This window comes from Bufo bufo, chromosome 1 (genome assembly GCF_905171765.1).
Source record: "Bufo bufo chromosome 1, aBufBuf1.1, whole genome shotgun sequence".
NCBI classification, from domain to species: Eukaryota; Metazoa; Chordata; class Amphibia; order Anura; family Bufonidae; genus Bufo; species Bufo bufo.
Window position 1 is genome coordinate 77551729 of NC_053389.1, and position 26715 is coordinate 77578443.

The window sequence follows — 26715 nt, forward strand, 5'->3', positions numbered from 1 at the left end:
TTCACTTCTGCCACAGATTAAATTCCAATCCACAAAACCAAGGGTCTTGTGATGTAGAAGATTATCTTATCTTATCTTGGCTTTCTTTCTCAAACATGGAGCAAAGTCATCATCGGCAAGAACCAAAGTATCATCATTGACTATGAAGTGGATCTTGACCAGAGAAGCAACTACAAAGAAAGTAGGTAAAATACAGGATTCTAGGGGATTAGCAACGTATCCAACAGCAATTTTCCATGAAAATAAAAACAATTATAGCAGCAGATTTTGAGTTAAAGGAGGAAAAATATTCCACAGCTTTCAAACCAGCACCTGAATCTGAATACTTTCTTAATTGTGTGTAATTTTAAATTTATTATAGCCTCTAAGTGATTCAATGAAATCTATCGGTTTAGCGCCACCTGCCGCACTGAGATGGAAGCATGCTCCGTTCCATCCTTCAACTGCCACCAGTTGCAGTAGAAAGGACACACCCCATAAACTGACAGCCTGACATAAATCCAGCAGAACAATTGGAGCAATGATTAGGGAGATCTCTGGATCCATGTAAGGTACAGGGCTGGTTCTAGCTTTGCTAGAAAGTGGTCGTCATGTATTAGATTACGTATGAATTAAATTTTTCACATTAGTCATGGGATAACCCCTGTAACATTTAGTTTTGGGCCACCTTCCTTTTGGTTCTACCCATACAAGTTATATGTATTTCTATGACCATCTAATAATGCAGAATGTATGATATTCTAGCACCCACTAGGCCCCGCTGACGTACATATGGAGACTGCTTAAAGTTAATAAAAATGTACAGATTAAAAAAGAAAAAGAAAAAAAGTTGCAATAACTAAGGAAATAGGAAAGGTGAAGAAAAACCTCACAAGGAAGTGAAAAATCGCCGCGTGGCGGCTGTTCTCTTATCAGGAGTGTCCTCACATTAAAACTGCAAAACAGAAGTTGATTTGGAAATGGTCGGGGATCTCCAAGATAGACGCGCTGATCATTTAAGGTCAGGCGCAGAAGAAAATCCCTGTTTTCAAGCTCTGAAGTACAGGAAGCAAATGTTAAAACAATTAAGCCGGAATGAATTAGTCAGGTAGAAGAGCAACGTCATTAGGACTTCCTGGATCTCTCCAATGAAGCATAATCGCGGTAGAAAACAAACAGAGACGCTTTCAGGGGGCTCCTAGAAATGGAAAATGACTTTTTTTTTTCTGGCGTGGAGTTACATATATTTCTTGGGAAATAACCAAAAAAAAAAAAAAGTTTCCATTTCAGTGTAATAAACGGTAATGGAGAATTTAAATGGAGATAAAATTACGTCAACATGAGGCCCACATTTTAAAGGCTACGGACACCTTTGGAGTAAACTTCTTAATTTATTTTTTTACAGTACATGCATTTGAGGCTTTTAAACACTTACTGCAATATGTTTTTATTAAAAACATTTACCTTCTACAGCCGCTATATTTCACACTGTATAGAAGCTGCAGAAAGCTGTGATAAATCCATTAGGTTGACAGCTTGTTCTCTGACAACCTTCTGACATCTGCTGAACGCTCTTCTGGGCTGATTTATGCCCAAATCAAGGTTGAACTTGGGCATGATTCAGCTTATTAGAGGGTTCAGCATCAGTCAGACTGGAGTCGGGTGACATCACAGAATAGTTTTCTGCAGCTGCTATATAGTGTGAATACTGCAGATGTAGAAGCCCAAAAGGTGTAATTTTTTCCTCAATAAAAACCTATAACAAAAACGTTTAGAAGCCCAAATGTGCATAAAAAAAAATCTCCATAGATGCACAAAGCCTTCCAATGGGCCTATCCTCAGGATCGGTGGAGGCCCAACATCCCACCGATCAGCTGTTCTGCAGCATTTCTGTTCTGTGTAGTGGATGGAGCTGATTATTGCAGCCCTGCTCCCATTCACATCTCTGTGGGGTGTTGGACCTCCGCCAGATATTGGCAGCCTATCCCAAGGATAGGTGATGAACATATAAGGACCGTAAAACCCCTTTGGGACGCTTCTGCCAAACTTTCTGGTAGTTTTGACAGCAAGGATGGCACAGTGCTGCAGGAAACCTGAGAGAACATCAATGGACACCGTTAAAATTAATGTGGGCATCCATTTTATACAGAGGCCACAACTGTGCAAAGACCCTAAGGTCTTACGGCTTCAACTGTGAAAGCCATGGGGCCTGCAGGGTGTGATCCTAATCCATCAACAAGATTATAGCCAATAATCAATGCAATTAAGCTAGGCCTCATGCATACCATTGTATAATGTATCTTTGGCCCTATGTGTCCTCTGCTTTCATACAGAGGTTGCATTTTATAAGGGGGTCCCAACCCCTGCCGTATTTCGGAGGTATTCTCTCACAGAGTATGTTGCTGTAAGGTGGCACTATAGGCCACATACACAGTGCCTATGAGTCTGTAATACACAGGCACTGTAGGGAATCAGTATGTTTTTGTGCAGGCTCCATGCATATGGCATTACCGTGTTCAGGAGGTATTATGCAATTTCCAGCATCAGCAAGGCATGCAGAGTTTGGAATCTGACCTGAGCCTTCACACCGGAGATACCCACACAACCAATTTGGTGGCATTATGAAATCTAACAGCATGCGGCATCCTTGGGGGCGGACTGGTAAGCCCAGGTGTTGCTTTCGCACAGAGGCCCGGGAGAAAAGCTGAATGCTGAAAAGCAAAATGCTGCTGAAGAACGCCGTGCTCGTCACCAGTGGTGCCGTACACAACTTAGACAATTTTAATTTCTCTGTATTGGTGGAAGAGAGAAGGTGGAACTGAACCGTCACTGTGATTGTGGTCATATGGCAAATCAATATTTTTTTTTTAAAGTTCATAATTTTTTTTATGCGCACCTTGGAAAGACTTCAGGACTGAGATCTATATTATCTTTTCCTAGAGAGAAAGAAAAAGTGCTGCTCTACGACAGTTATATATAGGGTGGCAGATGCACTGCATGAAGTCACTACATTCTCTTAGCATCCGATTACAGTGCTAGCCAATGCCAGACCTGGACATGCCTGGCAAATTCCTGGGATTAAAATGTGTGAAATGTGAAATATCTAAATAGTAAGACAAACTACACTGTCTGTACACGAGGAAGACAATATTCACAGTGCAGTCTTATCTGAAAGAGAAATCCACCTCCAAGGATAATGCCCAGTAAGTTTACATGACAGTAATAGCTGTGCTATACTGCACGATGCGGAGGTGGTGCAAGCAATGATAGATAACAACATATCCATCGGCGCTCGTTTACACTAGCCTGACTACACAGGCCGATGCAAACTGAACTAAAGGAGAGTCATTCCTCCCTCCTTTAGTTCTGTTGATTATCGGCAGCACATCCCTGATTACACATGGAGATGCAATGCCAATAATCAGGCATCTTTCATCCTGATAAAAGATGCCCATCAGCCAACAATTCGAGCCGATCGGCTCTCGATTATACGGACTTATTAATGGGAATGAGCGTTCCTATAAAAGCTTGCTCCTGACAATTGGCATGAACATTGTGCGGTGTAATAGGCCCCTGTCTTCATACACTCAGCAGATCCCAATAGTAGGCACTGAATGAACAAGATCGCACTTACCGAATATCTCTCCGTTTTTGGCATATTCTGTGACAAGATAAAGCATGTTTTTGGTTTCCATAACCTACCACAGAAAATGAAAAAAATGTGTTTGAAAATGTTTTTTTCTTTAGAATCATAATATTTGCATCACTCTATATTCAATCACTTGCATGCTCTACACCTCAAAAGCACCTCCACAATTCGGCCGCACTCTTAGGCCTCTTTCACACAACCGTTTTTGTTTTTTTCTGCTTACGGGCCGTTTTTTGCGTTGCGTATACGGAACCATTCATTTCAATGGTTCCGCAAAAAAAAACGGAATGTACTCTGTATGCATTCTGTTTCCGTATTTCCGTTCCGTTGAAGGATAGAACATGTCCTATTATTGCCCTCAAATCACGTTCTGTGGCTCCATTCAAGTCAATGGGTCCGCAAAAAAACACAAAAACGGAACACATACGGAAATGCATCCGTATGTCTTCCGTATCCGTTATGTTTTTGCGGAACCATCTATTGAAACTTTTTTGCCCAGCCCAATTTTTTCTATGTAATTACTGTATACTGTATATGCCATACAGAAATACAGAACGGAAAAACGGAACAGAAACAAAAAATGGAACAACGGTTCCATGAAAAACGGACCACAAAACACTGAAAAAGCCATACGGTCGTGTGAAAGAGGCCTTACTCGGTAGTGTGCCACTTGGCAAAGCTTAAAGGGACACTGACAGGCCCAATAAGCATATTTAGGTATATATATGACAGTACAGGTCTTATAAAGTCTATTAGAATCATCTAAGTATCCCCCCTGTACACCTTATAAATACAGTAAAATGAAGTTTTATAACCTGCTTGAATTGTGTTCAATCTGCCCAAGGGGCGGCGTTTCTTCCTTGCGCCCAGCCAGCCGCTCCCCAACTGCCGTTTGAAGCGCCGCCCAGCTCATCAATATTCACTTCGCTGGGCGGCTACTAGTTTCCCCGACGCAAGATCCGGCGCATGCCCAAGAATCAGATTGTGCGCAGGCGCGATGCGATCCCGGCCAGTGAGGGTGCTGGGTGCATGCGCTGAAGATGAGCCGGAGGACGATGCCCATAGTATTGTATTGGGCATGCGCCGGATCTTGAGTCGGGGAAACTAGTAGCCGCCCAGCGAAGTGAATATTGATGAGCTGGGCGGCGCTTCAAACGGCAGTTGTGGCGAGGCTGGCTGGGCGCAAGTTGAGAAGAAACGCCGCCCCTTGGGCAGATTGAACACGATTCAAGCAGGTTATAAAACTTCATTTTACTGTAGTTATAAGGTGGACAGGGGGGATACTTAGATGATTCTAATACACTTTATAAAACCTGTAATGTCATATATATACCTAAATATGCTTTTTGGCCCTGTCAGTGTCCCTTTAAGTATTTTGCTGCAAATTGGGGTGGTTTTTAGGGAAGAACAGATGAACCGCATGGGGACAGATTTACTAATCCTAAAGATGGTGTAAATTTACCCAGACAGATTAGACCTGCACAAGATGTGGTGCAGGGAGAGACCCTTTTGTACGTAAAAGTTGAGGCATAATAATGGTACAAGAAGGCGCATCTAAGGCGACAGCCCGTCTTCTGATTGGTGAAGATGACAGGTGTCGGACCCCCACCAATCAGATATTGATGACGTATCTTGAGGCTAGGCCATCAATATCAAAATCATAGAGCACAGTGGTGCAGGTTTACAAACAAAATTTCCACACTGATTTTCATGTTTCCACACCAAAATCCGTGTTACTTGCAGATTTTGGTGTGGTTTTTCCCTGATCTCAGGCAAAACCTGCCTAAAGATCCGCAGAAACAACATGTTGCAAATTTCTAAAGCCGCACGGCAGGTCAATTTCTGCACGGAAAAAAATACAAGGCCGAACTGGATGGACAGATGTCTTTTTTTAGCCTTATAAACTGTTACCATGTTACAAATCTCATTCACATTGCTGGTACTGTATTAGGGCTCATGCCGACAAACGTAAGGGCTCTGTGCCTGTGCTGCGGTCTGCAACGCACGGGAAACGGCACGTGCACTCCATGCTGCAGATGTGGACCCATTGACTTGAATGGGTCTGCGATCCGCAAGATACGGCAAAAGATAGGTCTTATCTTTTGCAGCGCAGAGGCACAAACTCGAAAGCCCATGGAAGTACTTTGTCGTGTTTCGGCGGGCTCCAGATCAGTGCTTTATCTTTGACCGTATCTTGCGGATCGCGGACCCATTAAAGTCAATGGGTCCGCATCCGCAGCACGGAGTGCACGCGGCCAGTGCCCGGAGCCCTTAAGTTTGTGTGCATGAGCCCTTACACTGCGGGTTGCATGAGCCCTTAACGCAACGTACACTGTATGCTCACCTGATAAAGCTTGATAATGTGGGGATGATCCAGCATCTTCATGATTTGTACTTCTCTGTAGATTTTTTCCAAGTTTACAGCATCCAGCTGAGACTTGTCAATAATCTTTATTGCCACCTGTAGAGTCAACAGAATACGGAGCATTAGCCAGCGGACAAGACTCACGCTTAATTTAATTCTAACAGCATTACGAAATGGATCTGCCAATAACGCCCTCAAATGACTCTTCTCTTTCATTTGCACAAGCCATCTGTGCCGAACAGTGCTGCGAAAAAGGACCTGCCCCCTCTACTTTTGCACATCTGTCACACTTAAATGTTTCAGAACGTCAAACTACATTTCATATTAGACCAGGATAAAGTTACACCCGTGAAAAGAATTAGCGCTTACAATTCTGCCGATGCAAGGCCACATAACGAGCGCTCACCTCCCCCGGAGCGCTAGAAGGAAGGGGCGGGAGCTGGGCTCTGAAGAGGAAGTGCTAACAATGCCCGATCCCGAGCATGTGCCGATGCTTTGCGTTTCAAAAGCAGAGCCCAAGCGCCAAGAGTGTGGGCCCAGAATTGAGCGTAATATTACTTAATACAATGAAACCAGAATACGGGTGGGGCTGGGCAAAATCGCAATTATTTTCAAAATAAAGGACATCACATATACGATTTCTTTTGGATAATTTTTTTTTTCTGGCAATTTTAATTTCTATCAAACTCTAGTTTTTAGAGACACCATTTTGGAGTACAAACAACGTATTCATTGACTTTTATTATGTTTTTGGCATGTGGTAATGGATAAAAAAAAAGTTATTACACTATTGTCTTTCGCACTTTAGATTTTACGACGCTCAACGAGCATCATAATAAGCGTGTTACTTTTATTGTATGGGTCAGTATGTTTACAGCGGTGCTAAGTAAGTATAGTTTTATTTGTTTTTTACTACTTTTGCACTATAGCATGCCTCGTGCAAAAACAATTTTTTTACATTCCAAGGGTCAGAAGTTCAGAACAAATTCATCTTTCCACCGATGTAGCCGTATACAGGATTATTTTTTGCGGAATAAGATGTGGTTTCATTGGTATTATTTTGGGTACATGGAACTTACTGATTAACCTTTTTTTGAATGGGGGTAGGCACTTTTCGTATTCTTACGCTGTTCAGGGGTCAGTGTAAATAACAACATGTTAGCTTTATTATATGGGCATGATACCACAGATGTGTATTTAGTAGTGACAAAGCCTTATCACATGAGGTTTTCTGCCCTGTTGGTACACAGTTGCATCCAGTTTACTGTAGGACGACATAGTCCTAATGTGTGGTCCTTTTGTGGACTACTTCTAATGCAGACTTGTATGCATTTCTGCGACTGCTCCATCCAGGGGTGCACCGCCAATGAGGCGAGGTGAGGCGATCGCCTCAGGCAGCATTAGGTAGGGGGTAGCGGAAAGACCTTGGGCATTGAGTGCTTTCATTGAGGAAGAGATCATCTCTGCATATTCAACTGTATTGCTACATTAACCAGTACTTTTTGTAGCACTATATACTGCGGTCCCTCAAGTTACAATATTAATTGGTTCCAGGACAACCATTGTATGTTGAAACCATTGTAAGTTGAGTAATCGGTTCCAAAGCCCCAAAATGTCATCCAAGATAAGAGAAAATGAAGATTAAAGAAAAATAAGCAGATAACTAAGACATATAAAACAGTCAGGATTATCTGCTAACTAGCAACTAATACGGCTATTCTACCAAAGAAGTGGCCTTGATGGGTTGGATCTGAGTCTGAGGCATTGTATGTCGAGTCTGGTTTCAATGTACGATTGCCCAGAAAAGAACAAAGAACATTGTATGTTGAAAATATTGTATCCCGAGGCCATTGTATCTTGAGGGATCACTGTATAATATTTTCCAAGCATGCCTTTAACAATAAGGTCTCATTCAGACGGTCGTATGCTGTACGCAAAAATGCCGATCATTTTTTTTTGCGGATAGTTTAGCATATCCGCAAAAAAACTGATTGGATTCTGTTTTTTTTTTGCTGACCCATAGACTTCAATGGGGCCATGTCCTGATTTTCATTGACAAGTATAGGACATGTTTCATTTGTTTTGACGAGTTGTGCAATGGAAGAAAAGGCCCCATAGAAGTGAATGGGAAAGCATCTAATTCGCAAAAAGAACGGATCCGCATTTTTGCCGACAGCATACGGCCGTCTGAATGAGCCCTAAGGCTGGAGGGAAGAGGTTAGGTTGAGAATTTGTCATGCGTCATTTCAGTTAGCGCCTCAGGCTGCAGAAAGACTGGATGCACCACTGGTTCCATCCATCTAAATGGAGCCTGAAGAAAACCATATTGAGATGTACAGAAAATTTTCAGTTGCAAAATTTCAGCAACAAAAATCTGCCACCCATCACTATAACCTATGAGGAGTCATACAGGCTACAATCAGTTTGGAACTTGGAAAGTCTTATTTAGAGCACCCTACCTTAGTAATTTTTTAGACGTGAACAGCGCCCCACACCTGTGTGTATGGTCTCATACACATAAGACCGTACTACCTCCTCTAGTGGTTTGACATACACAATGTTGACCGACCTCGCTGTAGGTGAGCCTCACAATGCTACACAACCTCCTACATCTACACCCCAGCCTCTACAGTCCTCTATAAGAGGTAAGCTGTATGTGAACTCGCTGAGCATGGCAAGAGCCTGGGTTGCTACGCACATTCACCATGAATAAAGCTGCTGACATTTCATGATTCAAGCTCTCTCAGAATTATATTCATCTCCTCCGGGAGGCAGCGACAGCTGGCAGGGAAGCAGAGGGATTGCGACAGACAACCCGATTACTCCCGCACCGCACAGGATTCCTCCAGGACACACTTTTTATCCCTAGCGAGTTTCTTTTAACCTTTCGTTGACATCAAATGAGTCTCAATCTGACATACTGGAGAACACTGACTATCATCTAAAGTCAGTGTTTTCCAGAGGTCACTGAACGCAAAGAAACAGAAGAATAACCAGACAACTGAGAAATGACACACTTCCAGCATAATATAGCGTATCATAAAAATGTCTTAAAGGTCCTCACAGAGGACTACATTGGAATGGAGTACCCGTCACGCCATCTTGATAAGAACACTTCACTTGTCTTGCTGTATGAATAAAGAAGAACGCCTGGGCACAGAAAATGTAATCACATGCCTAGTGATGGAGATTGCTTTAATACAGCAAGGATTACCCTATGGCCGAAGGACAACAGTCCTGACTTTCAGGACCACAAAGCTTATAAATCTCCTATCTCATAGTTTTGGTCTTCCTTATATCTTATATATAACATCTGCTGAAGACCAACCAAACCTTGTGATCTCAACTATTGTAGCAGGCAGCAAAGCCCCCACTATCCTATGTCAGCGATTAAAATCCATCAACTGTTGGATGTCCATGGACAACCATGTTATAGATAAGCTGTTCCTCTACTCCCCTGTAGTTCTACTGAACAGAACTTATATGGATACCTACAGTGAACTAGTAGAACCATGGTTAGTCTGGGTGTAACACAGATGATCAAATGTGACCACACCATGGCCACCTGAAATTGGCCTTGGAGAATGGCAGGTTTCTTAAAGGGGTTGCACAAGAATGGGGAAGGCGGGAATTTGGCAACCCTCTCCCCCCACCCCGTTTGGCCGAAAGCTTACTTACCTGCCCCTGGCACTGGCTCCCCGCTCCTTCTCCTCCTCCAGGCTTGGGCTGCTCCTCTGGGCTCCCTAGCTGTACATGTCTGCAGGCAATCACTGGCAGTGGAGGTGTCAAGCTCCCCTTACTTCACGAGTCTCACACATAGTAACAAGACTCAAGGGGATGCAGTCTCTGCCGCGGCCACTGATCGGTTTGATATTGCTGCAGCCAGATGTTGACATCGAGGGTGCTCAAAGGAGAAGCCCAGGCCTGAAGAAGGAGAGATGAGCAAGCACTGGGAAGTAGGTAAGTAAGCTTCCATTTACAGGTCTGGCCAAGGGGAAGGGGGGGGGGGGGTAAGTGATAAATGTATGATCATTGGGACAGCCACCGATCACTAGACCTGGTAGAAAGTTCCCCAAGAGTCTGAATAGAGCAGTGGTCACGCAGACACTCGTCCACTCCATTCAATGTCTATGAAACTGACCGAATACAGCGCCTGGCTGTTCACGTCCAGACACTAGATTACACAGCAAACGAAGAACTCATAGGAAGAGAAAGTTTATACGTAACGGTATATTCAAATTCAACACTTAAAAGTTTGAACAATATGAAATTCAGGATCCACATAGAAAAAAATAAAAATTTGAGCGCAAGCTGATGGGTTTAACAAAAATCAAGATAAAACCTTAAAATATTCATTTTATACATTAGAAGCTGGATTTCCTTTAAAAATGTATTAAGGTTTGTTTCGGGGCAATGTAAAAATAACAACTGCATGACTGAAGTCATCAGAAAGCAGCACTTATTTCTGTTGCATGTGGTTTGGTTCGTCTTCTTTGGTACTACATCTACTTTGTTGAAACATAATAACCATATACCGAGGTAGAGCATTTTGCTATGTCATGCCAAATGATGCCTTCCTGAATCCTAAAAACGTTCCACTTAAAAGGTTATGTACACCTTTGGGGGCAATTTTATTACTATTGTATTGTACTCATTTTGAGCTAAAAATTAATTTTTTTATTTGTCTTTCTTAAAAATATGGAACCCTTTTTCTGTACAGAATTGAGAAGCTCTAGTAGCACCCTTTGGATTTTCTGTCTTTTCCGTCAGTTGGGGAGCATCTCTGCTCTCTGACCTTATAAGCACTCATAGCTCAGTTCTTCTCTTACTGATAAGAATGTGGCTTAAATAAGTGTTTATGACCTCTCAGTAGTTTAGAGATAAGGGTTATTAGATGACAGCACAGAGTGAATGTACCAGTCACACAGCTCGACAAACAGTTAACCCTTTGTGAAAGAACGGCTCAATATTTTAATTAAAGACTAATTGAAAAAAATGCCCAAAATGAGTACCATGCAATCATTAAAAAAAATTGCCTTCGAAGGTGTACATAGCCTTTAAGGGTCCATTCATACCAGCGTATGGCCCCCGTGCCCGCGTTGCGGACCGCAAATAGTGGTCCGCAATAAAAGGCCACCGGCCGTGTGAACTCCATTTTGAGGTGCGGACCCACTGACTCAAATGGGTTCATGATCTGCAAAATATACCAAAAGATAGGACATGTCATATGTTTAGCGGAGCAGAGGCAAAGACTCGAGAACAGTGTCAGAATGGCTTGGATACCTAAAAGTGTTCCAAAGTTATTACCATATAAAGCGACACATGTCAGATTTGCAAAACATGTCCTGATCAGGAAGGTAAAAACTGGCCCGGGGTAGAAAGGGTTAATCCATCTGATACATAATCAGTTTCTCATAAGGAGTAATATCCTCTTATGGGGACAGAAATACCAGTCGTGGTCAAAATATCACGTCGGCTGCCAATAAAGAGAGGGCAGATCTAATACCGCAAAGATTATATTTTTTTTGTTACATAATTTAGGTCACTTTTTGTGCTCATTCACAGAAATCGAGTCAGACAATTCAAAAACATAATTGACCGGTTGCAAATTGTGTTATATAATTGTAGTGAGTGTACAATATGTCCTTATCAGGTCAGGAAAAGAGAACACACTGTGACTAGTCCGTATTTTTGTATTATAACATCTATTAAAAAAAAACAAAAAAAAAAACACATAAGCAGCCTATTAAAACGACACGGCTCGCCATTACTAATCTGGTGCCCTCATTTCTGCCTACCAGGTTTTTTTGGCCGGTTCCCATCTTTCACTCCAAGTTCTCGTTATATAGAGAGTACCACCGTCTCCGTGATGGAAGACAGAATGATTTTGTTCTTGGCACACGCACATATTGTATACACAGCTATTTTATGTTCACTTCTTTATTATCCTGACAGCTACCATCCAGTGCCGCCATCCATCTACCTGGCATGCCCATTCATATCGGCTACAACTTCAGTGACATACCGCTTTCCGTTCTGCTATTAAAGGCCTGTCTTTACCAATCATTCCTTACAGGACAACATAAACCATCTTCATTTGCCACAAAAATCATTACTTCTTTCCGTGCTGACTGCAAGTTGAGGAATACTGTCAAGGTAAATTGCCGTTACATACCATAAAACAGACGACCCCATGTGCTGCGCCGTCATGCAACTTTATAAGGAAGGTTTACACGACAATGTTTCTTTTTTTTTTTACAACTACATAAAAAACAAAAGTTACCATGGATAAACCTATAGTACCACTCAATCCTATAGGAGGACTAAAAGTAATATAATACGTGGTCTTAACACATAGTAGGCCACACAGAACGGCACTGTCACATGACAAAACGTGGGCAGTCATAGAGGTGTACTACTGACAATATGGAGCCAACTAGCAACAGAGGTGGAGGCATGATCATTCGAACCCACCAGAATAATGTTCTGGGGAGAGACAAGCTCTCGAGTGCCCATGACAGGGGTTTGATAACCCCCCATATACAATTGGTCCCTAAAGTTCAATATGTTAAATTGTTGGATGCCTAATAATGTAATTGCCCATTTAATATTCAGATTAATTTCTCTACGGGTCATGATCCTCCGCTGTCTGCTTTAAAGGGGTTGTCCCACGATAAAAATAGTCTATAGCACCTGGATCTGAATCTAATTAAACATGTATTATAGCTATAGTGTTATTCAATGAAACCTATTAGTATAGCACCACCTACTGTTTCCTCTTTTTCTAATTTCTCTGTCCTGCTCACTGAGATGGAAGCACACGCTCCGTTCCAACCTTCCACTGCCCCCCAGATGCAGCAGAAAAGTCACAACCCTAAGCAGAACAACTGGAGCAATGAATGGGAAGAACTCTGGATCCATGTGAGGTACGGGGCTGGTTCTAGCTTTGTTGGAAAGAGGTTGTCATATACAAACCAGATTCCAAAAAAGTTGGGACACTATACAAATAGTGAATAAAAACTGAATGCAATGATGTGGAGGTGCCAACTTCTAATATTTTATTCAGAATAGAACATAAATCACGGAACAAAAGTTTAAACTGAGAAAATGTACAATTTTAAGGGAAAATTATGTTGAATCAGAATTTCATGGTGTCAACAAATTCCAAAAAAGTTGGGACAAGGCCATTTTCACCACTGTGTGGCATCTCCCCTCTTCTTACAACACTCAACAGACGTCTGGGGACCGAGGAGACCAGTTTCTCAAGTTTAGAAATAGGAATGCTCTCCCATTCTTGTCTAATACAGGCCTCTAACTGTTCAATCGTCTTGGGCCTTCTTTGTTGCACCTTCCTCTTTATGATGCGCCAAATGTTCTCTATAGGTGAAAGATCTGGACTGCAGACTGGCCATTTCAGTACCCGGATCCTTCTCCTACGCAGCCATGATGTTGTGATTGATGCAGAATGTGGTCTGGCATTATCTTGTTGAAAAATGCAGGGTCTTCCCTGAAAGAGATGACGTCTGGATGGGAGCATATGTTGTTCTAGAACCTGAATATATTTTTCTGCATTGATGGTGCCTTTCCAGACATGCAAGCTGCCCATGCCACACGCACTCATGCAACCCCATACCATCAGAGATGCAGGCTTCTGAACTGAGCGTTGATAACAACTTGGGTTGTCCTTGTCCTCTTTGGTCCGGATGACATGGCGTCCCAGATTTCCAAAAAGAACTTCGAATCGTGACCCGTCTGACCACAGAACAGTCTTCCATTTTGCCACATTCCATTTTAAATGATCCCTGGCCCAGTGAAAACGCCTGAGCTTGTGGATCTTGCTTAGAAATGGCTTCTTTGCACTGTAGAGTTTCAGCTGGCAACGGCGGATGGCACGGTGGATTGTGTTCACTGACAATGGTTTCTGGAAGTATTCCTGAGCCCATTCTGTGATTTCCTTTACAGTAGCATTCCTGTTTGTGGTGCAGTGTCGTTTAAGAGCCCGGAGATCACGGGCATCCAGTATGGTTTTACGGCCTTGACCCTTACGCACAGAGATTGTTCCAGATTCTCTGAATCTTCGGATGATGTTATGCACAGTTGATGATGATAGATGCAAAGTCTTTGCAATTTTTCGCTGGGTAACACCTTTCTGATATTGCTCCACTATCTTTCTGCGCAACATTGTGGGAATTGGTGATCCTCTACCCATCTTGGCTTCTGAGAGACACTGCCACTCTGAGAAGCTCTTTTTATACCCAATCATGTTGCCAATTGACCTAATTAGTGTTAATTGGTCTTCCAGCTCTTAGTTATGCTCAAATTTACTTTTTCCAGCCTCTTATTGCTACTTGTCCCAACTTTTTTGGGATTTGTTGACACCGTGAAAATTGGAATCAACGTATTTTTCCTTTAAAATGATACATTTACTCGGATTAAACGTTTGATCTGTCATCTACGTTCTATTACAAATAAAATATTGACATTTGCCATCTCCACATCATTGCATTCAGTTTTTATTCACAATTTGTTTAGTGTCCCAACTTTTTTGGAATCCGGTTTGTATTAGTCTATGTATGATTTTAATTTTTTACATTACTTATGGGATAACCCCTTTAAATTATCCCTACTTGTTATAAGGACTTGATGGAGGTGATGATAATCTACATGTGCCCTTCTTAGGATCCTCAGCGATCAGCTGTAATATGTGGGGAAAACAGACAGTGCTTAAATTTCCTGCAGCAGCACCACCACTGGGGAAACTAGGAATTACAAAGTGACCACTCAAATCAATGGGTCCTTCCCAACCAAACCTTAGTCTTCTTGGGTTAGGTTACGTTTATAATACATAGTCCTTATTTTCCTTCCGACTTGTACATTTCTCCTTTGCTGAGTAGGCAGGCCACTGTACCATATATCTGCATGACAGGCGCCACGGGTCCACCAAGAAAAGCACACATCGGACCCAAACCCTTATAGCATTATCAGCTGTATGGACTTAGCTTTCAATTGGCCTAAATAATGCCCATCTCAATGGTGGACAAGGCAGCTGTCTACACTTCACACCGGCCCTGAAAGTTTCTGGTTGCTCTCCAGTATGGGAAGGGGAAATACTTATAGGTCTGGTCCCAAACTGGAGAGAGGTAAAGTAACACAGCACAATAACGCGGTTTTATTTTGCAGAGTTATGTAACGACCACCTATAAGCAACAGAACTGCAGAACAATAAGCCCAAATTAATTGATTTCCCGAACAGGAATGTTTGCCAGTAATCAGCAGCATGTTGCCTAAATACATGTCCTACGTTGTTGCAGAAATGAAGCCTGTTTGCTCCAGTACGTTAAAGTCCTGGCACGGTGACTACAGCTAGGACGTTTCCCAATGGTTTGATTCCTAGTCTGGAGCTAAGCCGGCCTTGCAATCATTACATTCCAGCTCATTCACGCTCTTCCATGCTGCCGCTTCCAAAAACGAACTGAGCAGGCGGCCAAAACGCAGGAGAAAAGGCCTTGTGGTTAAATAATGAGGGTTAATAAATAATAATAAAGCAAACAACACGGCTTTGTTAAGACTTGCTTTGGCTCCTTCATGTTGGTTTTGCAAGGCTCACATGATGACATTGCTATACTCCTAATGACCTTAGTAACTAACGCTCTACATTCACTTACCATGTAGTGTCGGCAAACATAAAACTATGGCACCCAGCTTGAAGGAACAGTTTTTTTTCCATTACCCCTCGTCAACCGAAGGCATACTATGAACATAATATATTGAAATATGCTTAACAGATGCAACATTAAGGGAATGCACACCTATATATATAAAAAAAAAAAATTGACACGTTCTTTTTTATGAAAATTTAAAAATTGGCTGAGATTTTGTTTTTACTTTCTGTATGTAGTTAGGAGGGCGGTCATCTTGCCTGCGCTGCTGTTAAGAACAGATATGCTTTACAGTAGCCACATGGACTATAGAAAACTGTTGACTTGAGATGACTCTATGGGAGAGTGTTGCAGGCCTGCTGTATGACCTGCACAAACGTCATTGTGCAGGGAGGGGGAGGAGGTGGGCTGTGATCATTACCCATTGTAAATGATGGATCCGGTAGTATCTAGATGCAGGTGAGGTGATACATTTTGTTAAAATCCTGCCATAGATATGATGAGAGGACTGCTGAGAAGTGATCGCTACAGAAAAGGAAGTGTCCGCGTATTCTGAGGACTGGTGGCCAGAGTGAAACAAAATATAGATTGCGCCCCATAGCTCAGAGATTAATTAAATTTTCGGATATTCCACCAACATTATCCAGTGCTGTCCAGAGAATACTACTCTCATCATCCTATCTAAACAGGCATGTTTATGTGCCAAGTTGAATACTGTGTGGTATTAACCTAAGCGTGTGTAACTACAGGATGGGTATCCTTGGGTAATGGGTAAGGATGAAAAAAAGGTGACTGACTGCCATATTGTTGTGGTCGCTGCCAACACAGACGTGACGATCGGGCTGTTACGGTAAATCTGCAGTAAATGCACCGCAACAACAGCAAGAGTTACGTGTGGGTTTTGATTGTGCTGTAGATTCTCTAAAGATTTCACCCTTATACGTTACACTGCGTAAAAAAAATTTAACATGAAAAAATTACAAAAATATGGCCCTGGGGATTTAATATTGACTTCATACATAGAAGTTAGTAGATGTTAGTTAGTTGTAAGGTTGGAATAGGCCATGATGGCACGTAAAAGAAATAATACTACATACTCGAAATGTAGAGGAAGAACACAGCAGACTGATTCCAGCCGCTCACTGTAAAGAAGAACAAATGACCTCTGTTGTGAAATGCTAACAAGTCACTTTTTGGAAAATGATGACTTCCTGTGACCTCAGTAGTTTAAAGCAGACGAGATAGCGGCCGAAAATGAGTAAACATTTCGTCACCCCGGGCAGATCATTAATGTCGCGGACAATGTATTCTGTTCTGTCCAGAAATAGGACATCAAACTAAAATAACCAATGACGAGATATTACTGCCCATTCCTGACGCAAAGCATCTGCTAGGAGCTGTAGTATCGCAGGGAAACCGGAAACGTTGGGAAATATATTCAACAAATACAATAACTACACTGCAAAATTATAGAAAACCTCTCACTCCACAAACCCTAAAGCAAGAATCCGCAACCTTCGGCCCTCCAGTTGTTGTGAAACTACAACTCCCAGCATGCTCCTTTCACAGAGTAGCCAAGCAAGTGGGCATGATGGGAGATGTAGTTTCACAACACCTGCGAGTGCCTGAGGTTGCTGAGCCCTGCCCTAAAGTATATAAAATGTTCTATATGCTGCTGATTCAAAGGGGTTGTCTACTCCTTACAAGTGATTACCTATCCTCGTGATAGGCCAACACTATCTGATCGGTGACACGTCACACCTTCGCCAATCAGAGGTAAAGATAGGAAATCACTTGTAAAGGGGTGAATAACCTGTCCCCAACTACGGGGCCACTAAACTACCAGCATGCCATTATGCAGCTAGGGTATAACTTTCCTAAAGCTACACCTATGAAACCGACCCTTTCGGAAATAGCTAGAAAACAAAGTGACTAATGGCTGAAGATGAATCTGGGACTCCAGCGGCATCGGGCTGATGGTGGAGAACAGTACACCTTACTTGAATACGCATGCACAGTAAATAGAGGTGCACCGCCCTCAGCCTCATAGGTGCAATGTGTAAGCGCCTAAAGCCGTTGGGGAAGAGACCCGGTTTAATCTGTAGCCAGTACCAATTTCTTTTCTAGCTAATCCCGAAAAAACTGGATTCAGAAACCTGAACCTCCAGCTGCATAACGGCATGCTGGCGGTTTAGTGGCCCCCCGGGTTCCCTTTAAACCTGCTGCCTCCAAGATGCCTAGCGGCAGCCATGCCGCAGGAAGTGCGCTATTCACTAGTAGCATTGTCATGAGCTGCTCAAATATCCCCTCTGTGCTCAGTATTGCCTACGCAGATTCCAGGGTGGGATATGACAACCCTGTAATGAGCAGAACCTGTGACTATACCTGGAATGCATGTCATTCTGCTAGTCCACTTTGTAAAGTTGAAAAATTCCACACATAAAAGCTATTCTTTGATCAATTCAGTTGGTGCAGGGGTCATAATCTAACTTTACAATCTGACAGCTGCCTGTATATAAACCCTACTACACCGCACAGGTAGGCAACGTGTTTAGGTACAGACTATATGCAGCAAGAGGTGGCTGTGCCCTTAGCGGGTTAAAGGGCCTCTCCACCCAAATAAAACTTTACATGCACTCATTGATGTGCACGTCAGTTCCTGATCTGGCTTCCTACCTTTTCCTCTACCCGCTCCACACCTTATATTCTGTATTGTCTATTCCATGCTTTTATGCTTATTTAGATTAATACACAAAGTCCTTACAGCATTTTACATGGTTTTTGGGGTAGCATCAGGGACAACAGGAAGAAGAATCTGATAATACAATACTAGGGAATTGATAACTAGACAATTTTCCTGGTGGTGTACTAAAGGAGAAACTACTAAGCTTTACCAATTCCATTACCTTTCTGGAGCCTCTCTCATCAGGAGTCATGTGAATATGAAGTTTTATTCTGCCTGGGAAGTGCCAAGGAGGCGGAGCTTCACTGTGAAGTGTTCTGTGCATTGAGCTGTTGCACAGCCCCTCCCCTGTGCTCCGAGTGACAGCTGCAGTGGTCTCCTGGTTGGATGCTACAGCTGTCACTCCGAAGAGAGAAATTCTGAAGCAGCTCAATGCAGACAGCACTTCACAATGAAGCTCCACCTGCAGAATAAAGGTTCATAGTCACGCTACTCCTGATGAGAAAAGCCTCACAACTGGTACATTTGTCCTGCTCTCCCCAGCCAGTCAGCAGCTTAGCAAGGTCAAAACTGCTGACAGACTGCCTTTAATAAAATAAAATTGAAAAAGTTGCATGTAATTGCGATAATGATATATTTCACAGCTAACTCAGCATAATAAAAAAAAAAAAAAAAAAGTGTATATATATATATATATATATATATATATATATATATATATATATATATATATATATATATATATATATATATATATATATACACACATACACATACAGTACAGACCAAAAGTTTGGACACACCTTCTCATTCAAAGAGTTTTCTTTATTTTCATGACTATGAAAATTGTAGATTCACACTGAAGGCATCAAAACGATGAATTAACACATGCGGAATCATATACATAACAAACAAGTGTGAAACAACTGAAAATATGTCATATTCTAGGTTCTTCAAAGTAGCCACCTTTTGCTTTGATTACTGCTTTGCACACTCTTGGCATTCTCTTGATGAGCTTCAAGAGGTAGTCCCCTGAAATGGTTTTCACTTCACAGGTGTGCCCTGTAAGGTTTAATAAGTGGGATTTCTTGCCTTATAAATGGGGTTGGGATCATTAGTGGCGTTGAGGAGAAGTCAGGTGGATACACAGCTGATAGTCCTACTGAATAGACTGTTAGAATTTGTATTATGGCAAGAAAAAAGCAGCTAAGTAAAGAAAAACGAGTGGCCATCATTACTTTAAGAAATGAAGGTCAGTCAGTCAGCCGAAAAATTGGGAAAACGTTGAAAGTAAGGGCTATTTGACCATGAAGGAGAGTGATGGGGTGCTGCGCCAGATGACCTGGCCTCCACAGTCACCGGACCTGAACCCAATCGAGATGGTTTGGGGTGAGCTGGACCGCAGAGTGAAGGCAAAAGGGCCAACAAGTGCTAAGCATCTCTGGGAACTTCTTCAAGACTGTTGGAAGACCATTTCAGGGGACTACCTCTTGAAGCTCATCAAGAGAATGCCAAGAGTGTGCAAAGCAGTAATCAAAGCAAAAGGTGGCTACTTTGAAGAACCTAGAATATGACATATTTTCAGTTGTTTCCCACTTGTTTGTTATGTATATAATTCCACATGTGTTAATTCATAGTTTTGATGCCTTCATAGTCATGAAAATAAAGAAAACTCTTTGAATGAGAAGGTGTGTCCAAACTTTTGGTCTGTACTGTACATACACACACACACAAATATACACACAGTATATATATGTAATTTTAATTTTTTACAGAAGTGAAAGGGAAGATAAAGGAATAAAACAGAAGGAGAAATTGAATGAATATCCATGGTTGTTCTTGGCTTAACAGAGATTTATTTTTATTAATTGTGGAGTTAATAAAAAGGCTTTTTTCAATAAATAGAGGATTAGTCATTCCACAGGCGAGCAGACTCATTCTGCATGAAATGCCAACCACAGCGGGGGTATCTGGATGGAGGTGTGATGAACAATTCAATGTCTCTTATTTATATACTGGGGCTGTGCATTAACAATTCGCGCAGCTTTGTAATAGGCGCCTATTTATTCCCTCTACCCGCTGCCTCTTGGACGGAACGCAGAACATTGTGATTAGAGGAATTTGTCGTAATGGCAACATACTGCTATGTTAATGGCTGAAGATTCATTTCCAGCGACGGCAGAACTGTAAAATTTATAATAAGATATTTCAAGGAGTCGTACAATCCCAAGGTGTAAAATTAAAAAAAGGCGAAATATTACTTAAAGTCAAACCGCTTCATGTACGTGCTTAATTTGATTTCGATTGTAAATATTTTATGGCTTATTAATGGAAAATGACTGTCCAAACTAAACGTCTTGTCTGCACCCAGCCTTAGGTAAGTTCACAAGCAGGCAGATGTTCTTCACAGCGGTAATGGTCGATACTTCATTAATTTTCAGCACAGCAGTTCCTCCTTATCTCCTGGCTGCATGCTGTGCATGTCTTCACAGAGCATCCTCTACGTTTCCTTAGGTTCCACATCCATATTAGCTCTCATTACTACATACAACCTATCCGCCTGTAGGCCCCAAGGTGAACTCACATGGAAGGTTGAGACTAAGTGCAGCGAGCCCCTGTGGAACCGATGCAGAGAATGGGAGTGGTAATGGCCCTGATGAGATGTAGTGTCACAATGTACTTCCTCAGGCTGTCGCTCTGTGGGGAACGATGCAGTAACGAGTAGATTGAAGAATAAGGCCAGAAGTAAATGTATAAAAGACTCTTTTAGGACAAAATATACCTTGTGGCACATTCAGCAGTATTAAACACAAAGTGCAGATTCTGGCATCAGATGAGGAGGTATCATGACAGGTTGGATGGCAATCTACTGGAACTTGTGAACATGGGTGTCCACTGTGATACAGGCTTGATGTTTGTTAGCTAGGTGGTGGTGTCTCAGCTGTAGTCCCTCACCTTGAAGCAGTGTCTGTAAAGCTGTGATTTTGCCGATCACTCTGCTGCTAAGACACACTGATGCTTTCTGGAGGAAGTGTTCTGAAATCTGTTTGTCTCTCTATAGCAGGGGTGGGGAACCTTTTTGCTGCCGAGGGCCATTTGGATTTTTGTAACAACATTCGGGGGCCATACAAAATTCTCAACTTAAAAATTTGATGGCTATATTTGGTCAAAAATATAAGTGACTTAGAGGTAATTTTCAGACATTGCGCTTCAATTAAATAAATCTAGAGTACTGTATTTTTGCAGCACAAAATGGCGCCTGCACTATATATTACAAATAGTACAGGCCCAATTTTGACCACATATAGCAGTCTAATATTTAAGTTGAGAATGTTATATATTTAGTTCTTTATTTGGCAATAATGGCAGCCCTGCTCATCCCAGGGGGGTCTAGAGAGGGGTTCACCCAGCTTCCACTCTCCCTGCCTCTTTCTTTGCAACTGTCTCTACATTTGTCCCTTTCTCAGGCTCAGATCTACCACCCACCTCCATCAGCCTCCTATCAGACCCCCCAGCCTACATCAGATCAGACCCTCCCCATCCTTAGATTAGACCCCCAGTCTCAGATCAGCCCCCATCAGACCCCCCCAGCCTCAGATCAGACCCCCAATAGTTCCCCCAGCCTCAGATCAGACCCCCCCCCCCCAGCCTCAGACATTTCAAATAAAATAAAAAATATAAAAACTTACCACGTCCTGGCACTCTACGTGTCAGGACACAGTGTGGGGCCGGAAGAAGACCAGAGAAGGTGAGTACAGCCAGTGCAGTGCTGTTCTCACCTTCCCGTGCCTCCCGCATGCTGATGACCGCTTCCATAATGGTGGCGTCATTAGCATTTTCTGGCAGGGGGCCACCACTGCTCTATAGTGATGGTTTCACAGGAGAATCAGATCTGGTTCCTAAAAGAAGGAGCTCTCACATGCGCTTCCTCTCCCTTCTCTCTCTGGACTGGAACTCCTAACAGGAAGTAGGACCAGCCCACTTCTACCAAGAGGGGATGAACAGGGTGGTTAGCCCTGTTCCTGCCAACCATATGTTCTCTAGATGGAACAAATCACCATTTGTAAACTTAGCAGAGCCGCAATATAATGAATTTGAAAATGTAGCCATGGACTGAATGGCATTCAGCAGAAACAACAAGTGCCAAAACAGCCAAATACATGTACGTTATATCTCTGTGCATTTGGAAAAGACACATTGTATAACATCAAAATGATCAACCTTTTGTGATCACTGTGTAAAGTATGCTGCGACATCATCGTATGCAGTAATAACTGCACTGTGACATCATCGTATGCAGTAATGCTTATACTGTGACATCATTTTATGCCAGCCACGCGCTTTCCCTAACGTAGAAGGATAATGAAAATCAACATAATCCTAAGCGTTTAATGTCCCGAAATCGCTATAGAAGGTAATCATTGCTTGTCCCAAAAGGTAGGGTCCCAGAAGAGGAGCATAAGGTGGGAAAATGTGGAATAAAGGCTATCTTTACGGTTCAGACGTGAGTCTATTTGCAGAGTAGAGAAACCCATTAAACATTTTTTCTTGCCCACCATGGTAGAACACAATAGGAAAATTTGGGGAAGCAAAGTTACTCACTAAGCTTTGCCAGGAACCAAATTTTACTAAAATGACAAGAACCGGACGCAAAGTGCAGACAGTAATACCGGGAGGGGGGGGGGGTTATCATAATACTGGCCTTTACCACGCCTTGCGGAGCATATTAACTATGCTAATAACGTCAAGAGCATTACTAACCTTCTTCAAGATCAATTCATCCACGTAATAATATGACCTCTTTTGCGGTTGTGACTTTGAAGCTCTGGCTTATTTGAAGGGGAGTAATCTATTGTCTCGGCAGGAGAAGACAAATATTTGGCCAAGCCGGCTACAGCCAGGTCCAATAAACAACTTTCAAAGATAAGCGTTTATCCTTGATGGCCTACCTTGGAGGATAATATTCTTTAATGCTGGACAAATATTTTATATACTATAGCTAATGGGTGACAACTATCCATCTTGCCCCCCCTCTCCCCCAAATCACATGTATGCTCAGTGGAGCACGCATGTGTTCTGAATTGGGAGAGGGGACTACGATGGATGCTGTCGGGGAAGAGGCCTTGGTACACATTGGATGGTTGGCTAGTCCAAAATTGTCATTTAAACCTGCCAATCTAAAGCTTACAAAATTTAGAAGTTTACGCCACTCCACATGCTATGCAATTAGTTTATATTTTAATGTATGAACTAATGGCATGACAAATGTGGAGTGCCATGAATTTCTAAACTCCATCAGATGCCCAGTCCTTCTCGAGCACCAGTCCTTAAAGGGCATCACTCAGTGGATTTGTACCTATGAATCTGGCTGACCTGTTACATGTGCGCTTGGCAGCTGAAGACATCTGTGTTGGTCCCATGATCATATGTGCCCGCACTGCTGAGAAAAATGATGTTTTAATATATGCAAATGAGCGTCTAGGAGCAATGGACTCCTCGCTCTCTGTAATGGCAACACCCCGCTGCTCCTAGAGGCTAATTTGCATATATTAAAACATCATTTTTCACAGTAATACAGACACATATGAACATGGGACCAACACAGATGCCTTCAGCTGCCAAGCGCACATGTAACAGGTCAGCCAGATTCATAGGTACAAATCCACTGAGTGATGCCCTTTAAACAGTTGTGCAGACCTTTAAGAATTAGAACTAGAATCTAATGTGTATAGTTAGCCTTTTTGATCTTGGGGGGGGAGGGCTTACGTGTCCCCGACACTCCCCCACTGATCAGCTGTTCTGCAGTTATTCCGGAGCCAGACGTTAGTGCCAGAACTCCGCCTGTTGTGCGCTGGATGGAGCTGGTTACTGTAGCGCTGCTCCAATTCACTTCAATGGGAACGGCTGCACAATGGAAAGAACTGCGCAGTTCCGGCACTAGAGCTACTGCAGAATAGCTGATCAGCGGGGTACAGGGTGTTGGATCCCCATCACCACTCAGACAGCGATGGCCTACCTGGAGGATCTATCCATCTCTTGTAAAGAGTTGGACGGCCCCTTTACGGCTGGGACAAGTGCTATGTGACCGAAGAATGTGATGTCATTGGACTGGGAGGAGTGCAGCCTCTCAAACAGCTGATCGGGGGGGTAATGCCCAGAGTTGCATCCCCACTGATCAGATATTGATAAGGATAGGCCATCACTCTATGAATGCCAGAAAAACTTATTTAAAGGAGTTCTCCAGAATTCTAATACTGACAACTTATCCTTAGGGTATGCCGTCAGTCACATACAACTGGTTGAACATGAATTGCTTGTTCTTCAGTATTTCCTTGCATGTGACAGCTAAACAGCCGAAAAAAGATCTGACCCTATCAGAACCTTTGGCTTTGGTGGACCTAAGGTCCTGTGCAGAATTTCTGCCATCAGAAAGCAGCAGCCCAAGCCTTAATATGACATGTCTTAGAAGACAATCAAAGGCAACATCATTACTTGACCTCATCAGCAAGGACCATTTAGGGTTGCATCTAGGCCTCTTTCACAGAAGCGGGTTTTCCGTCAGGGTGCGAAGCGTGAAGCAAACGCATAGAACCCGGACTGAATCCTGACCCATTCATTTGCATGGATCTTTGCTCATGAGTGTAGTTTTTCACACAGAATTTCTGTGTACAGGAAAGAAAGAAAAAAAAACGCAGCACGTTCTATATTCAGCATTTTTCACACAGCTCTGGCTCTATAGAAGTGAATGGGGCTTCAGTGAAAAACGGATTGCATCCAGATGCAATGCGTTTTTCATGATGGCTGCTAGGAGATATAGATTTCTATTCTTCAGGTTTTTTTCACGCACGTGAAAAACGCATAAAAAAAAATAAAAAAAACACTGAACGCAATCACAGACAAAACTGACTTAACTTGCGCTCCAAACCATCAGGTTTTTATCCTTTAAAGACCCTGAGAGAATCCGTAACGCTCGCGTGAAAGGGGCCTTAAAGGGAACTTCTCCTAAAACAAGTCCCTGAGTTGTCCTCTTATATTCTGCCATGAAAACGCTAGGTGACAACACCTAGTAGCAGCATTACAAGCCAAGGTACATAAAAAGTTGTCACCCAGCTTTCCAAGGACCCTAAATGGCACATTGATTTCCATCCCCACCCTGTTTAATGTCTTCTGCTCCACCGCTTCATTTACTAAATCACAGGTAGGAGGCCACGGTAATTATCAGAGCGAGTGAGCCACTGAGATCTGTCAAATCTTTCATCTTCCTCATGGAAACACACCCTGCTGTCACATATTGAACAATAAGCTTGTGCGCTGGCACCGGATCAGGTATAAATGCCCTTGAGGAAGAACTTCATGCGGTGGAGAAAAACATTCCAACCTGTTTCTGCATCCCGGGACGGCAGGCTGAAACGTGACAGAAGGCCTTGTACCAGGCACGGAACGTGAAACCCAGGAGTAATACGTTACAAGATCAAACCTCTGAAGACGGAGCCGTCAAGGTTCTTCCATAGATATTTGCGGCGTGTCATTCTCTTAGATGGAGAAAACTTGCAAAAGACAAGAAAAATAAGGCAAATATGGGTAAATATTCCAGTAACACAGAGATATCAGAGGACTAAATAATTATTGGGGATGGTGGGACGTGGTAGACAGTAAGGACCAGGTGTACCACATATAATAAATCCAACAAGGTGGAAGATTTTCTAAAATCTAGGACTACATGGGACCCGAATGGCGCGCTTCCCAAAAATTTGGGGCATATAAGCCCCACCCTGGGAACACCCCAAAAACACCCACCCTGAACCGTCCACCTGTGGGCAGTGCTAACATAGACCCTGCCCAATGTGCAGATAAAATTGAAGTACCAAGCAAATGGATGAAATTTTACAAAGTTCCTCCGCTGCGCGGAAAGCGACGCGTGGTGTGGATTGTAATATCTGCAGCATGTGAAATTCTTTGTGAACTTTCACCACGTGTTACACACCTTTCAATGTAGCATGGGGGAGACTCGCTGAGAACCTACATCAAAAATGTGCAGCTCAATCCGCACTGGACACGTGGATTTCGCTGAGGATTTGCCAAAGATTTGCAGATTCCAGTAGGGTAAGACTAGACATGACAGATAATCCCGTGCAAGTCCACAAGGTCTGGACCCGGCCTGACTCTTCACGCCGAGCACCAACTGCAAAGCCTCAAGTCCACGGGCAGCAGATTTGTTGCAGGACTGTTATCTGAATGGGGGTTGCACATGCTGCAGAAGAAAACCCTATTCACATGTGTGAAAGGGATCTTCAGTCGCTGAAATCCGCTGTCACTCAAGGCACGGTCGCTGTGAAGATCCCTGGAGGCCATGCAGTAATCATATGTAAGGGGATGCTAT

General features: G+C 42.8%; 1 protein-coding gene across 1 annotated transcript in view; it reads right to left on the bottom strand.

Annotated features, from left to right (window-relative positions):
* The window catches only part of SIK2 (salt inducible kinase 2), a 178722-nt gene that overhangs the window by 112233 nt on the left and 39774 nt on the right, over positions 1 to 26715 (bottom strand). Inside the window, exons 2-3 of the mRNA XM_040426467.1 lie at positions 5973 to 6089; positions 3614 to 3677 (exon numbers count right to left, since the gene is read on the bottom strand). Of these exons, the coding sequence (XP_040282401.1) occupies positions 3614 to 3677; positions 5973 to 6089 (181 nt within the window). The remainder of the gene's footprint in view (positions 1 to 3613; positions 3678 to 5972; positions 6090 to 26715) is intronic.